The following is a 17,301-nucleotide window of genomic DNA, read 5'->3' on the forward strand; positions in this document are numbered from 1 at the left end:
TGTTTTTAATAAAATTCCAACTGTTTTCCACACCTTGTAATCGCCTTGTGTAATCTTACTTTGCCGTTCAGCAATTTTGCGTGCCGTTTGCCGTGGCATTCTCCTTAGTTGTTTATGCAAATAATTACGTTTATTATAAAATTAAAATTTATATACATTTTAAGTGTACACACAAATATATAATTATATTTCCATTAATTAGTATAAACAAATACGATTTTTTAAAACAATAAATACATACTAATAATAAATTAAAAAATATAAAAATAAATTTAAAAAAAATTATGATAAAATTTAAATTAAAAAAATGCAATATACGCACGTTTGGCGTGCTAACGTTCGTTGTAAACAATTACGTAAATTATTTAGGTATGTGTGCAACGTGATTCGTATAATAATATTAATAAATTTAAATTTAGTAATTACCGCATCAATTAAGCAATCATATTAATATACAATTGTATATTAGAAAAATAAAAATAAAATGTTGCACGCATATAGTACATATGGGCATAAATAAATATATATAAAGAATATTAATACTAGCGATTTAATACTTAAATAAGCTAATTTAAATCAAAAATACGTATAAAAACAATAAAAGTGAATTTTTAGAAAATAAAGAAAAGCGAATTTCATTTGTGGTGAAAATAAAAAAAAAAACAATTGTAAAAAAATATATATATTTTTTACAAAGTTTTTTTTGCAAAAATATAATAAAAAAAATTTAAAAAAAAATATTTTTTTATTAAATTATTTATTTTTTATTAAATGAAAAAATATAATATATATATTTTTTTTTATATATTTATTTTACAATTTTGTTTATTATAAAAATATATTTTTACTCTCATTATTATAAAAAAAAATACATTTTTTATTATAAAAATAGTATTTATATTTTTTTATTATAAAAATATGATTTATTTTTTTTTATTATAAAAATATGATTTATTTTTTTATTATAAAAATTATATTAATTTTTTTTTAATTTTATACATTTAAAAATTATATTTTTAATTACACAATATAATTAATATTTTTCAAAAAAAAAAACAAATATATAAAAACATATTTTTATAATAAAAAATATTTTTTTATTAAATGATTTATTTTTTATTATAAATATTTATTATATTATATTATATTTTTTTTACAAATTTTTTTTACAAAAATATATTTTTACTCTCATCATTATAAAAAAAATATATTTTTTATTATAAATATTTGTTTATTAAAAATATTTTTTTATTATAAAAATATATTTTTTATATATATTTTTTATTATAAAAATATATTTTTACTCTCATCATTATAAAAAAAAAAATATATTTTTTAATATAAATATTTTTTTATTATAAACATAGTATTTATAATAAAAATTATATTAAATATTTTTTTTTAATTTTATACATTTAAAATAAATTATATTTTTAATTGCACATAATATTTTTTTTTATTAATATTTTTTTAATATTAATATTTTTCACTTTATCACTAATTTGAATCATCATTTCATTAAAAAATAATTTATCTAATTTAAAACAAAAATTATAAAAATTAGTCAAAATTACTATTTTTTTTTTATAAAAATATGTTTATTTTAGCTTTTATTATTTTTTTAGCTCAAAATACAGTTGAACTTCGATAACTCGAACTGCTGTTACTCGAAGTTCTCCATAACTCGAACTCTTGAATTGGTAATAGAAGTCAAATTTCATACAAATTACTTTTCGAAACTCGAAAGTCTCTCTAACTCGATTTTTTTTTGTGGATTATGGTGATTCGAGTTAGGGAAGTTCAACTGTATTTTTATTTTCATATATTTGTATATAAATCCTCAATAATTATCTTCATATATTTTTTTAATATCAATATTTTTAATTTTTAATATCAAAATTTTTTCTCTTCATTCGACCAATTCGTATATAATCTCCATTAATTTTATTCATTAATTTTTTTTTTAATTTTTCTCTTTTCATTTCTTTCTTTTTTTATCATTCATGTCACCATTTATTTGCTACTAACTAGTTTTTTAGCTTTTTATATTTATTTGCTGCGCGTTCACTATATAATTTTCTGGTTTTCAAAACCTCAAATAACAATTGGGTATTTACTGGAAGTAAGTATTTGCTTTGAATTGGCACTTTTGCTTTTTTTTAATGTTGATCATATATTTTTTTCCAGTCTATTGAAATATTTGAAAATGTAATCAAAATAATTTTTACCAAAAAGGTGAGTCCAAACTAAATTTTCTAACTTTTTATATTACATATAATTTTGAGATATCGCAACAAAGTTGCTAAGAGAGTATAATAACAAGTCCACAATATGTTAAAACAACAAACATATAAGTTCATTACTCTACACATTTCCCATAAACCCAAAATTGACCTTGTCAATAACCTGATCTCACATGACTCCTAGCATTATGAAAAGTTTAAACAATTAAGGCCGAGAACCCAATGACCTCATGCTTTGTTTATCTTTTGGAAAACTGGAAACCGGTAAACTATAAAGATCTTCTCTTCCATGAATCGCTACCACTTTCTCATGAAATTTACTCGTCCTATGAACATTTTCTAGATCGTACTTGAACCCTAACTTCACAACACACAACCCCTAGCTTGTTCTCCCGTGACCCCCTTGACAACTCGCAACAAGCACGAGGTCACTAATCTAATGAAAATCAACAAAAATGTCACGTGACCACAATCATTTATCACCACCTAAATCACGTGATGGCGAAACAAGGTCACGTGATATTTTTGTTTACAATTTTGTTTGAGGTCAATGACCAAACCCTGATCACGTGATGTCAAACAAAGGTCACGTGATGTTTTTGTTTAAATTTATGGAGGAGGTCAATGACCCCACCCTAATCACGTGATGTCAGTTCAAGGTCACGTGATATTTTTGTTTACAATTTTGTTTGAGGTCAATGACCAAACCCTGATCACATGATGTCAAATAAAGGTCACGTGATATTTTTGTTTAAATTTATGGAGGAGGTCAATGACCCCACCCTAATCACGTGATGTCAGTTCAAGGTCACGTGATATTTTTGTTTAAATTTTTGGAGGAGGTCAATGACCACACCCTGATCACGTGATGTCAAATAAAGGTCAGGTGATATTTTTATTTAAATTTTTGGGAGGTCAATGACCCCACCCTGATCACGTGATGTCAAATAAAGGTCACGTGATATTTTTGTTTAAATTTATGGAGGAGGTCAATGACCCCACCCTAATCACGTGATGTCAGTTCAAGGTCACGTGATATTTTTGTTTACATTTTTGGGAGGTCAATGACCCCACCCTGATCACGTGATGTCAGTTCAAGATCACATGATATTTTTGTTTACAGGATCACGTGATGTTACAGTTGAAGATCAGTTGAAGATCACATGATATTTTTATTTACGGGTTAATGTCCTCGCCCAGATCACGTGATGTCACATCAAGGTCACGTGATATTTTTTTCTTTTTTGGATGTAGTCAATGACCCTAACCTGATCACGTGATGTCCTATCAAGGTCACGTGATATTTTTGTTTACTTTTTTGGAAGAGGTCAATGACCCCACCCTGATCACGTGATGTCAGTTCAAGATCACATGATATTTTTGTTTACAGATCACGTGATGTCACATCAAGAACACGTGATATTTTTTTTACCCCAACCTGATCACGTGATATCACATCAAGATCACGTGATATTTTTATTTACAGGTCAATGACCTCGCTGTGATCACGTGATGTCCAAGCAAAGTCACGTGATATTTTTGTTTACAGGTCAATGACCTCGCTCTGATCACGTGATGTCCAAGCAAAGTCACATCATATTTTTGTTTACAGGTCAATGACCCCAACCTGATCACGTGATGTCAAACCAAAGTCACGTGATATTTTTGTTTACAAGTAAATAACCTCGCCTATATCACGTGATGTCATATCAAGGTCACGTGATATTTTTGTTTACTTTTTTGATTAGCTGAGCGATTTATTTTCATTTTACTTACATTTCTTGCGGCAACTCCGAGTTGAAAATGATTGCGAAATTTGCACTTTTTTGGCATAATTTATTAAATAATTTACTTACAAATTTAGTTGTTTAATTATTATAATAATAATGTCAGCTTGATAATTATTAATTTTGTTATTGGAAAATATTTAGGTATTCAACCAGCACACTTAGTTTGTATTAGCTACTCCACAAAAAACAAAATTAGTGCTAAATGACAATAGTTACGCTTAATAAACTTTAAAAGTTTTCTTTATTTTTATTTTTGTTTTTGTTGTTAGCTTAAAATGTAAATACTTAAGTAAATAAATTTAATAAATTTAAAAAATTTTCACTAATTAGGAATAAATTTTGTTACAGTTTCATTTTGTTCAATGTCAATGTATGTATGTATGTATGTATGTGTGGCTGTGTGTTTGTTTGTGTGTGTGTGTGACTGAAACGAATTCACGAAATAAGGCCATTAGCTGCTTAAAATTACTTTAAATGTCTTCACTTGTTGTTTTTTTTGTTTTATTAATTAATTACTAGTTTAAATGTCAGCTTATTCATTAGTTAGTCGTAATGTGAAAGCATATGAGTATGAGTTTAGTTAAAGCAAGGCGTTTTAATTGCAACGCAACATAGAAATATGTCCATCCCAATGTTTACTTCCGTCTCGGCTGCTTAAGCGTCGAAATGTTAGAATGCATTTTTCATTTACATGCTAAGTCTCTGTTTATAACGGTTTTGCTTCTTAATTTACGCTATGCATTTTTTTGAAATTCTATCGCGTCTAAAGAGTCGTCTTTAATTTTTATTGGTTGCTTTCTTCTCTTGTCCCAACTAATGCGTACTTAATTTCATTTCTAATTGAATTTCTCAAGTACTCAATTTTTGATTAAACAATTTCTATAAATATTTTGTCAGCCATTTTCAAATACAGCGCAGTTGTCCTTATCCTTCGGCTAGTTCTACATAACTTTGTCTTCATTGGAAGCTGCAAGATCATTTATTGTTTGCGAACCCCTGAAAATTTTGGCTTTATAATTTTTATTCCTTAATTCCGATTTTTATAATATTGCTTAAGCGAATTGCTTGATGATTTTCAAGATACACATTTCAATACTTCTAAGGTTTTAATTCAACAAGTAACCGTTCGAAATCTTTTAGGGGAAGTTCTTTTATGTACCAAAAAAAGTTGCTTTATATCTCTGAAAAATCGGTGTGGAGATTAAAATCATTCTCCACTGAAGTTATTTATGAGAAGTCCTGGTTTGATTTGTTCAGACAAATTTGAAACATTGAAGTAATCTTACTGAATCTTTACTGTAATCTTTTATTGAATCGCCCGTACTTAGGCAACTTCGATTCAATATCTTTGTAGACTCTTTTAGTTTTCTGTAGAGATGTTTTATAGGTCTCAATCAACGACTACGGTCTAATTTCTGTTAATGGTCTCATTATGAATTGATAACGTCTTAAAGGTATAGGTTCCTTATTGTTTCCTAACCTATATAGCTTTTGGTAACCGTAAATTGAAATGTTCTCCGAAAGATATGTTACTTTGGTTACCATTTGTATTACTTGCATCTAATTTAGAAACAGATGCTGGAAATTTGCTTCGATCTTTGTAGATACAACGGGGTATTTAAGTAATTCATATATTCAAGGATTTTCTTGAGATACGATTAGATATAGGTACTTGGAAAATGTTGGAACGTTTTGTGTTTTGGCGCTTGACAGTCTTAACTGTAACCTTTTCTAAGTTGTTTCCTTCGTATACTTGAAACTCGTTTAAATAGTTCAATTTCATAAATTACCTAAAATATTTCCGTAAGTTAAAATAAAAGTAATCCATTGAACCCTCAAATAATATTGGTAAAATACTTTAATGACAATTATACAGCATTTATATAATTGATTAAAATATCATGACTATTGGCTGTTGGAGAATCTCTCTCGAATTGGAAAAGTGGGAAATTTGTATTACAGCAAATTCATCCCTCCGCAATCATTGGAGTGCTTCTTACTGGTCAATTGTCCAATAGGCACACATGCGGTGATGTTAGGTTTAAACCAGACGCTAGTTGCCTTCGGCGAACTCAGTAAAGTGACTTGAATCGAGATTAGTCAACTTAAGAACTTTATAATAGTGTCCAAACGTTTTGTCGATTTATAAGGTTTTAGTGAACCGATAGGGGTATCCCAAAGGAGAGTCTAAGCGAGACTGTCTGCAGTTCTGAAGATCTTCCCCTTGATCTAACCTAACCTAAGTTCACAATGCGCCACAAACTCGAGTTTATTGATCATCTTGTTGTTCTGGCAAAATAACTTCTTAAACTCGTCTGAAACACCAGTTTTACTGTCGAGACGGTCCTTCCTATTAGAAATTAAAGATCGTTTGTGATAGTTCACTTCAAACATTTTAAAGTTTTTGGATACCACAAGGAGTACCTTTGAGATTGTGCCTAAAACGCGAAAAACTGAGTTTACTCAGTTTCATGAACATAGTTTCAATTCTCGGTAATAGGTCGTATGGGATGTCGGGTTTTCGAAAAGATTTACGAGACACAAGGAACAATTGAAGTGTTCACACCACATTGTGCTTGGAAGGCCTCGAATTTATTCGGCTAGCTTAAGATCCATAATTGAAAACGGTTTGTTAAGTAAGGTTTAAAATGGTATGAGTCGAGATTAAACTTCTATAACTCTCTTTTAAATATGCGCGTCTCTTGAATATCGTTAATTTTTGGGACAACCGGCAATCTAAATACAACAGCCCAGTTTAAAAAATGTCTAACGGTATTTAACTGTATGCTTTTGTAACTCCTCCACCCATTTTTCATCCACTTAATGCTATAATTTCTTAATATTCGCTTGCTCACATTTCAAATTTTTGTATTATCTCATAATCACGAATGACGTCTTGACTTAAATAGCTAATTTTAACACTAAGAAAGCACATAAAATAAATATTATCTAGCTAAATACGAATATGAAGAAGTAGTATTGTACTTGTATGTATGTATGTTTATGCATAAATATTAGTCGATTTCCGAGAATTAGCATGATATGAGCGAAATGTGGAAGATTTCCTGATTACTTTTAAAGACTTGGCTATGCATGTATAAAGTTCATAGTTATGTTGTAGTATGCAGTGTGTGCGGTGTCTAAATACGAGTTGTCGGTATGCGCTCCTTTAAATGTCGCTAAGAGAGGAGGAAGCTTCTTTTGTTCGTTAATCAGGCTATAAGAGAGATTGATTATAAGACTATATATGCTTGTTTATGTATATTAGTATGTATAGCTGTATAATATAACTGTCTTAAAAACTACATAAGCTGCATTCCCATATCCGATACGACCCCGAAGCAAGCGGCACACCCTCTACATGCGTGTACTTTCCAGCGTTAGCGAGCCGGCGGCACCATCCGCCGTTGCAGACATTAATAACAGATCCGACGCCGTCGACCCAGTAGAGCCCGTCGACGATGAACGTTTCTTGATGCCAACACGGCCGTTGCTTTTTATGAATCAACTTGTAGAGCGTGTGAGCAGCTCGTCGTCATCCAATTGTGCCAATGCAGCCGGTGAGCCCACGTCGATGGTGGTCACACGATTGCCGCCATCCGATGCCGACGGCAGCTTGATGACATCACTGTCGGACGTATGCACTGGCATGATGATGCAGACGAAGCTTTTGCCGGTTTGTGAGTCGCGCGGATGCAGAGTTACAGGATTGAATTTGTCCGTTTGGCCATCGGTGAAGGTTTGCAGACGTTGATAGATTTCGGGATAATGTTTGCGTAAGAGCACACCACGCCTTGATAAGATATCCAATATATTTGAGAGTATGAGTTCGCCTTGTCCGTTATTCGAACGTAAAGTGGGATTGAATGTGAGTATGAGTATCTCGGTGGTGGGTTCCGGCACTGCCACGACTGTCAATGGTGGCTGCGTTTGTTGCTGCAGTTGTAGGGCCAGTTGTTGTTGCTCCAATTCGGCTAGGATGCTCTTGCAGAGTTTCAGTTTGGCACAACGCGAGACCAGCTGGCGTTCCCAGCGTACTGGCGCCTGTCCCATGCCCGGCGCTTCGCTGACCACACATATGGCCACGTAGATGAGCATCTTGGAGTCCGGCTTGTATTCGGTGCTCAGCTTAAGCAGTTCCGAGTACAGCTCGAGACCCATTTCGGCGGGCATCAGATCGGGCCAACGCACATAGGACGCCTCGCCCATACACTGAAAGCCGTGCTTGATGAAACTCTCAGCCGCCTCGGCGGAACGGAAGAGCACCCGCACAACGCCGCGTCCCTGCGACAGGAAGCCCTTTCGCGCCAACAAACTGAGATGGCGCTGCGAATCGACATCATCCTTACATGTGGCTAACACTTGGCGGCACAAATTCGACGCGCGTGAGTGTAGACATGCCTTGCGGTGCTTCTCCCAGTGGGCGCGCCGACATTCACGCGAACAATATAGATGGGTACAATTGTGGCATGACTTGTAATACTTTTTGGCGTCTGCGGGTGTGGCGCTACGATCGCACTTGGTGTTGCGGCACTTGATCTGCAGCTCGGATGTGGTCTTGTTATTGGACTCGGAACTGTCGCCGAGCGAGACACGGCGCGTCGACAATGTGGCGTTCCCGGTGCTGACGATACCGCCGCTGCCGCTGCCACCTCCAACGCCGGCGGGCGAGTGGTTGTTGGTGCTGGTGTCTTGCAAGCGGCCGACGTTGCTGTGCGTCGTTGCGCCGATGCTGTTGCTGGTTGACGTGTTGGTTTTGGCATTTTGTTGTTGTTGCAATTGTTGTTGTTTTTGTTGTTGCGGTGCATCGCCCTCACTGCGTCGGCGTAAACGCTGCTGTTCGGCTTGTAGTTGTACTAGTAGTAGTTGTTGTTGTTGGGATTGTTGCAGCTGCGTCTGGGATTGGGGATTTTGTGTTTGTTGTTGCTGCTGCTGCGGCATATGACGGAATGTTACCAGGGACTGACTAGCTGAATCGCCTGTGAACGAGAAGAGAATGTGCTGAGTTGAGGGAATAATTTGAGTGGTTTGGTTGATTGCTTTAAACATCGCAAACATTCGCTAAGTAACTGAGTAACTTCTAATGCAGTACAAACGTCTAGGCATTCCCAACGAAAGTGTCAAATCAAAAGTTTTCATAAGCACAAGTTCAGAGGAGTTTATGTTTTTTTTTTTTAACGCGTAGGAATGAGTTGAGCATGCTTGGAGGGATCAATCGTACTACTTGCTTGACAACGCTCGCGATTTTCATTGAAAAAATATTGTAAATTATTCAAGTATAGATCATATATGCCTCCCGGGGAGTAAATATTTTGAAAGAAACGATTTTTTGCGAGACTCAGTTGACTTTTTATATCACAAAATATGCTTAATCTTTATTCAATAATTAAGTTGATTTATATATATTTTTAATTATAACTTTAGTTCTTTTAATTTCCTAAGTGTGCGCTTCACCATGGAAGATAAATATCTACTTTTGAATTAACTATCTGTTAAATTGACCAAAATAATAACCTAGAAAAGAGCATAACTACAAATTCGTCCTTAACTTCAAATTGGTGTTTTGGTGAAAAAATTTTAATGGAGAGGAAAATCAATTTCGGGTGATCCAAGTAGAGGTACCGTTATATGTGATATCACACCGTTAGACTTTTTCCTATGGGGATATGTAAAGTCTAAAGTCTATGCATCGATTCAGACCTTGGAGCAAAACATCACGCGTGTAACAGTCGAAATGCTCGAACGAGTCATCGAAAATTGGACTCAACGGATGGACCATCTGAGACGTAGCCGCGGCCAACATTTGAAAAAGATAATTCTTAAAAAATAAATGCCAAAGCATGTTCTTCCGAATAATAATATTAATTTTCTGTGTTTTTTTAATGTAGGGAACCTCGAAATGGATCACCCTTTATTTTTTACAAATTATTGCTCAAAAATGTCATGAAAATGTTAATAGACTTTGTTCTATTATAGAAATTCAGATTTCCTTATTCCTCATAAGCCAACAAAATTTGGAAAAATACAAGTGAAATTATTTTCTTAAATCTTGGTTAGCTCAATCTTCAGCTGGGTCTAGGGTCCTGTTTCCCTCTATACGAGGTGTGTTGTCGCCTTTAAAATAGGGGCTATTTCCATATTATGCCAGGGCTTCTTTCAATAATCGAAACACTTCTTAAATTCTGATTTTTGGTATAGCCTAAGGTTCTTTCTGCGATTGCCAAAATTTTACCCGTGAAATTTATAATTTTGCAATTCCCATTATTTTTTGAACACACCACGGATCTTAGTTGTATTGTCTAACTGATGCGGCAATATAATTTGGAAGATTAGTGAATTACTATTTGATATACTAATTTGCTTTTTAAAGCATCAGGTCATAGGTAGGATTTCCCGACATAAGTATAGAAAATAATGTGTGAAAATTAAAAAAAAAAATCAATAAAACGATTTATTGAAATGTATTAAACCTAATATAAAATCAAACTTAATCAAAAATTGGGACACATCTTTTTATTTTTCAAAAAGTGACTTCATAGTCTTCTTTTTTTTATTAACGAAGGCTTCCATTATTATAATTATTTTCATTCGAATCCTTCTAATTATATATTTACATCTTTTAAAGTATTTAGTATCAACTGCATGTTATCGTTTAATAATCTAGACCTAAAACATTTATAATATAATTTACAAGTCAAAAAGAATAATAATTTTTAAAAATATACACTTTTTTATGATTTAGAAATATTTTTCAATACCAAAAAATACGTTACTGTCTTATAAAATTATATACATATAACGCAACATAACAATAACAAATCGAAAATAATAATTATACGAGTAGGTATATAATAAAACTTTAAAAATTTATCTATAAAGACTTGTACTTTTTTTAATAATTTAAATTCGCAACTCTATGTACTATGACATATCAATTTGTACGATTATGTACCGCAATGATGATGACGTTTCGCTTAAATGTCTATACAGTATATATACGAATACGATAACGATTACGAATTACGAGTATGTAGTAGATACATATGTATGTTTGTATGTACGAGTATATTTTTGTGATGGAAGAAAACTTACAGGTTCATACCTGTCGTCGTGGACCTAGCGTATGGATCACTTGTGGCGGATGGCCCCGCGTTGACGTTGACGCCGACGCCGACGCTAGCGCCAAGAGCTGCACCCGCACCCGCACCAGCGCCCACGTTCACGCCCTGCACTCCACCACTGGACGACGCTGACGACGATGGCAGTCCTAATAGTGAGGCTAAGACATCTTCTAGCGATGCGGTGCTCAACGAGCGTTCTGGCGCTAAATTTCAGATTTTTTTTTTGGTTTTGATGACGATCATTGATTTTTTCAAGCGTGTATTTTATTGTATTTTTTTTTTTGTAAATTTACGGATGAAAAGGTGGGAGTATACGGGAGCGTTGTTAGGGTTTTGTCAATATATATTATGCAACAACACACATTAGTTGAGCGCCATTGTTTGATGATGGATTGCAAATATTTTTTTGTTGGATTTTCAGTTTAGTTAGCATTAGTAATGTTGGTGTGGTAAAAAACAAGAAAAAAGAAACGAGAATATAAAACGCATATATATTGAAATTGTTTTTGTAAAACACTTTTTCTTTTAGCCTAGAAAATCAATACTTAATAAATACTAATTAAAATAAATCTACTGCCAACCATAAATGTTGCGAAATTTATATAAAATATGTCAATAATCCTGAGTTGTAATAATTCTAAATAATGACGGCTACGTATGAGTGCTAAGTCTGACCCATTACTCAATTAACTTATGATTTAGTACGAGTTTAGAGAAACGAAGCAAATTTCAAAATTTACATTTTTAGATTTATCGAACTTTAATCGCAAGTATATACGTGAGGAAGAGAGGAAGCGTTTAGTAGGTGGTAGTACAAAGTTCGGAGCGTGGAAAGGGTGTTTTGAAGGAAGGTAGCAAAGAAAGATTTTTAAGTTGCAATTAAGTTGTAAAAACTACTGCTAGATTATGTGTTGGACTATTTATAATAGAAAAGTGAGTTGAAATTAAGTTTTCTATAATTTGTATATAGTGTCTGTTGTTTGATGACTAATATCTTAATATTAAAATCTAAAAAGATGTTGTTAATGTCATGTAAAACACAATCTCTAATTGTAGGATACTCAAATGCTCAAAATAAGTATAAAATATATTTTAATTAATCTGAGTTTACAATAGAAAACATTAAAAAATTAAAAAATAATAATTTCCTTTGTCTAAAGACCTCATTGAGACCTCGTAGAAATGAGTTTTAGGTTAAAATTTAAAATTTGCAAAAGCAATTGGGACCTATGGAGCTCAACTATGGTGTTGCTCAAGTCAAAACTGTATTCAGCGCTTCCAAAATAAGGTACTATACTTCTAGTTAATGCTCCTTGGTATATTAGATCTGTTGACCTTCACCGTGATCTTGGTGTGAATTCAGTATTAAACGAAATAACCAAACTTGCACAGACTCACGAAATGAGACTTAGACAGCATGTAAATGAAGAGGCATCCAGACTCATCGAAACTGCTGAACGAGAAAACCGACTGAAACGTAAGAAGCCTTCAGACTTAGGAAGGAACTGTAGAAGCAAATGAATTTCTCTAACATTTAGCTTTTAATTATTATTTTCAACTTATTAGAATTGAATTGTTGTTACTATTTAATCATTATATACTAGTTACAATTGTAATATAATAAAAAAAGGTTTTTTATGTGATTCTATCGGGAAGTCTAAAAATATTTGTATCAATCCCTGTGTTTTGAAAATATATGTTTTCGTGCGTAATTACTTCATTTGAGAGTAATGAAATTCCGTGATTGATAGCTTCATTTTGAAAATATTTTCTTCATATTATCCAGTGATTTTACATTTTTTCCAATGGATGATGTTATTTTATTTGACAGGTCATACTGTCTTATATATGATATACGTCCGATCTATTTCAGTTAAAACTCATTCTTCTCATAGTAGTTATACCTGTAGCTGTTTTTATTTCGACACTAACTGACAATTTAGTCTAAATCCGCGATACATTTTTTAACTGCCACCGATCAGTTTAGCTTCATTCAACCACAAAGTATATATTGTGTCTATTCAAAGGGAAATTCTTAAGACAATTAGCTAATAGCCTTTTCGCACAGCCAAATTAATTTAGTACAATAAGATAAGATAAATGGAAACCCAGTTTTTACCTTTCGCACCGCCATACTGTCTACTCGATTAACGATCAGCTGTTATAGGCTTTTGTTTTGTTGTTCATAAGAAGTGGCTAAGTTTCATCAGCTGATTGCTAGTTTATCACAGCCAAGTTTACAACGTGGACAACAACCCCCAGAGTTGCATCACATTTTCTACTCAATTTCTATTCGATTAAAAATTAATGTAGACAAATTTGATTTTTGTTTTGTATGGTAAATCGATCTAAATTAAAGCTTTAATCGGGCAATAGCTGGTTAATTGATCAATTTGATTCTGTGCGAAAAGGTTATAAAATAGCTAACCTCGAGCTAGTTCACAAATTGTCCAAAAATCATAAGTTAGGTTATGTTGAAATTTTTATTCCAAATTAGACTTACATTTCTAATTTATTTCGCATATTGAACTGACGCACCATACTGAGTGCCACCAGTATACGGAGGATGAATAAAAGCATTATAGGCAAATGTCTGATATTATGTCATTTGAATAAGTCCTCTAAGAAACTCAAAGACTTGACAATAAAGAACCTGGACTGCTGATCACAGGAAGTTTGTAAATGAGGAAGACAAAAAATAATACTAAACGTGAAATAAAATGCTAAAATGACTACTAAAAATTACAATAAATTGGGATTTAAATATAAAAAGAAAAAATATATTACAAACCAATGAAAATCCAATTAAAAGAAATCAACTTTTGTTTAAAACAAATAATTGGCATACAAACATGTATAATATATGTTTTATATGTAAACACTTTTATTTATTTATATCGATTAACGTTTATATGTAAATGCGTTAAAATCTAAATTATTTATGAAATCTACAATTTTATTTTATGTTTTAAAAACACTATAAATGTATATATGTATGTATGTATGTATAAATGTGTTGTTATTTATGAAAATATAATTAATATTATTTATGTTTTATTTTAGATTTGTGAACAAAATAAAGTTAAAAACACATAAATTAAAAAAAAATTATATGTGTATGTATATTAACAGTTATGCATTAATTACAAATGAAAAACATAAATATGATATTTGTTCGTATGTATGCAAGAAAATTAATTGATATATTTATTATTAGTAAAATTAAAATTTTTAAAATTAAAATTATGTTTTTACAATATTTTTATTTTACTTTTTTTGTATTATTTTTTTATTAAAAAATAATATCTTTTTTTTATTATTTTATGGAAAAAATAATTAAATTTTTTTATTTTTTTTTTGTATATTTTTATATCAATTTTTATATTTATATAAAACATTTAAAATGCATATTTTTTTAATTAAAGTAAATTTAAATTGAATTTAATTATAAAAATTAATAATAAATAATATATCGTCCGTTTTTATGTACAATTGCAGTTGTTGCATACATGTGTTTAATGTTTTTTCAATGTTTGAGCGCTAGAAAATTTAAATTTGTGAAATAATTATTTAACAGAAAATTAATATCAAATGAATGTGTCTGAAATTGAATGACCTGCTGCTTGCCTTATTATGCGATATATGTGCTATTAGGTTGTGTATTTTTATATACATATAGTAGCTTTGAAAGTATTTATCTCGATGCATTCCTTTAATAATGTGAGTTCATTGGTTGAGCATGAGTATGATTTTGATGTTAAAAGTGCTCACTAGTATAAAAGCAAAAATTCATAGTTTTGAATGGAGTTAGTGACAAAGTAGTGCGTATATGTTTGATGAATCTCAAGTGACATATCTCTTAGGTTAGGTTTAGTAGTTGTCGGTTGTGGTTGAACTATCTATTATAAATTTCTATTTTATTTCTGAAATTTTTTACTTGTTTTTAATAATATTTTCGAACATTGAATTTATGCTATTTTAAAACGTAGCCAAAATAGAAAATTCATTGAATTCGTTTACTTTTTTTTTCAATAATTTAGAATTTAGTATTTTTAATGTTGTAGATTTTGAGGTTAGGCTGATTTATTTGTTGTTGCAAAAAAGCAGAAATTTTTAAGCGAATTCTTAATTTAATTTTTCTTATCTCAATTTTGAATATTTTCGAAAAATTAACAAGCAAATACTGTTGAGTCCAATGGGTGATTGAGATGAACATTTATATAAAAATGAAAATCGGTTATCAATACTTAACCTATAGACTATAGGTGAAAGCTCTTAGTGACCAATCTGTGTTTAATTAATTTTTAAATATAATATTGATCTACAACTTTGCTTCCGCCGTTTTCCAATAGATGCCTCTAGGGTCAAGCACTGGTCGAATAAATCGATTTTTTTTTTTATGTCGATCTTGGACATTTGTGTCAACATTAACCCAACAAAATATTTGTAGAGATCGGTTTGCATCCCAAACTTATACTCAACTGAAAATGTCACTTTTTGAGCCGAATTCTCGACATTTGCGGAAAATTTTGCTTTCCTTTTTTAATTCCAAGAAAAGTGCGGCTGAGGCTCATCGACTTTTGTAACCGTTTTTATACAAAAAAACTTAAATTTACAAAAAAAGGCGGAAGCAAAGTTGTAGACCTAATATTTTAGTAGCTTTCTGGTAATTCTTTGATGAACAAGAAAAACTCTTTGTTTTGAACTTGGAAACACTCACATTACGACTATTAAATCACTAGTTCATCACAATACTCAAACTTGCCAACAAAATTCAATAATGATTTAATGATAATATTTCTAAATTTCGAAACATACTTTTAGGCATTGAAACAATTTTTTTGTGTTAATTTTCGAAAATTAGCATTTCTTCTAGTGGATTTCAGTAACTAACTACATTATCAAATTCCCTTATTTTAAAATTGATTTATATTTCAAAATTTTCGAAACAGTCGTTGCATACTTTCAGCCGCTGATGCCATATTTTCTGTTACTTTACGGAAATTGACAACTAGTCTAGTGTATTTCAGCACCTAACTGTTTATTGTTAACTACTGTTTGTAATTATTATGTTTTTTATGCGCATTGTCAAATGATTGAGACGTTCTGTTTTCGGACGTAAATATGTTTTTATTTCATTTCATATGTTATGTTTTACAAATAAAATAAAATGTTTAAAATATATATTTATTAATTATGTATGTATGCAGTTTAATTGTCATTTTGTCGAAACTTAAAAACTAAAGAAATTGAAACAAATCATAAATGTTAAAACTAAAATTTAATACAAAGTAAATGTATATTAATTAACTATGAACAGTTTTAACAGTACATACAATTACAAATTAAAATTTCCAACGAAATTAAAGTTAATTAAATGAAAATATTTTAGATGTAGCTATTTTGAGCATAAACAAATGGTTGTAATGAGTTTTTATAATTTTTCGTTTAATTTTTTTAATTTTTCAAAAATTTGAGAAATAAAATTTTGAAATTTTGATTTTTAAAATATTTTTTTTTCAAAATTGTTTTTTTTTTTCAAAATTTTAAAAAATTTTTTTTTTTCCCAAAATTTGTTTTTTAATTTATCGAATTTATAAATAGAAATTTTGAAATTTTTTTTTCCAAAATATTTTTTTTTTCTCAAATTTTGTTTTTTTAATTTATCGAATTTATAAATATGTATGTACGTATGTGTATGTATGTATATAGTTTTTAAAACATAATATTGCAACATTTGTTTTTGAATTGTTATTATTTTTTTCCTTTTTGTTTTTGTTTTTCTACATTAAAGCGAAATTAAGGTAAACTTATACGCATATAAATACAATCGAGAATACATTTTTAAATACATTTTGTATATGTATAAAGTTATATAAATATAAATGTTAATGTATATATGTATATGGGTGTGTATGTGTGTGTGTTTTAAAAACAACATAAACGAAATAAAAATTTAGTGCAAACTAACTGTAAGAATGCTAATGTGTTCGTTTTTCTTCTTGCATTTAATTCTAGCATCTGTAGCTTAGACGAAGATGCCTCAAAGCCATTTTGGAACAAACATTTTTTTTTTTAACGAAAACTACTTGTGTGCACTTAAAAATGTAAAAATTAAATTTTTACATGCTAATTGCAGACGACATA

The 17,301-nt window shown here is 30.7% G+C and overlaps 1 protein-coding gene across 8 annotated transcripts in view; it reads right to left on the reverse strand.

The window, feature by feature from the left end:
• Positions 1-4,268: 4,268 nt before the first annotated feature.
• The window catches only part of LOC105212094 (serine-rich adhesin for platelets), a 202,764-nt gene continuing 189,731 nt past the window's right edge, over positions 4,269-17,301 (reverse strand). For 6 of the 8 annotated variants that reach the window (XM_054227864.1, XM_054227867.1, XM_054227865.1 and 3 more), the window contains 2 exons: positions 11,136-11,357; positions 4,269-9,012 (listed from right to left, as the gene is read on the reverse strand). In XM_054227864.1, the coding sequence (XP_054083839.1) occupies positions 7,538-9,012; positions 11,136-11,357 (1,697 nt within the window). In that variant the 3' untranslated portion in view covers positions 4,269-7,537. Of the gene's footprint in view, positions 9,013-11,125; positions 11,358-17,301 lie in introns of all 8 variants that reach the window. The other 2 variants (XM_054227869.1, XM_054227868.1) reach the window with 2 other exon arrangements.

This window comes from Zeugodacus cucurbitae, chromosome 3, assembly GCF_028554725.1.
Source record: "Zeugodacus cucurbitae isolate PBARC_wt_2022May chromosome 3, idZeuCucr1.2, whole genome shotgun sequence".
Lineage (NCBI taxonomy): Eukaryota > Metazoa > Arthropoda > Insecta > Diptera > Tephritidae > Zeugodacus > Zeugodacus cucurbitae.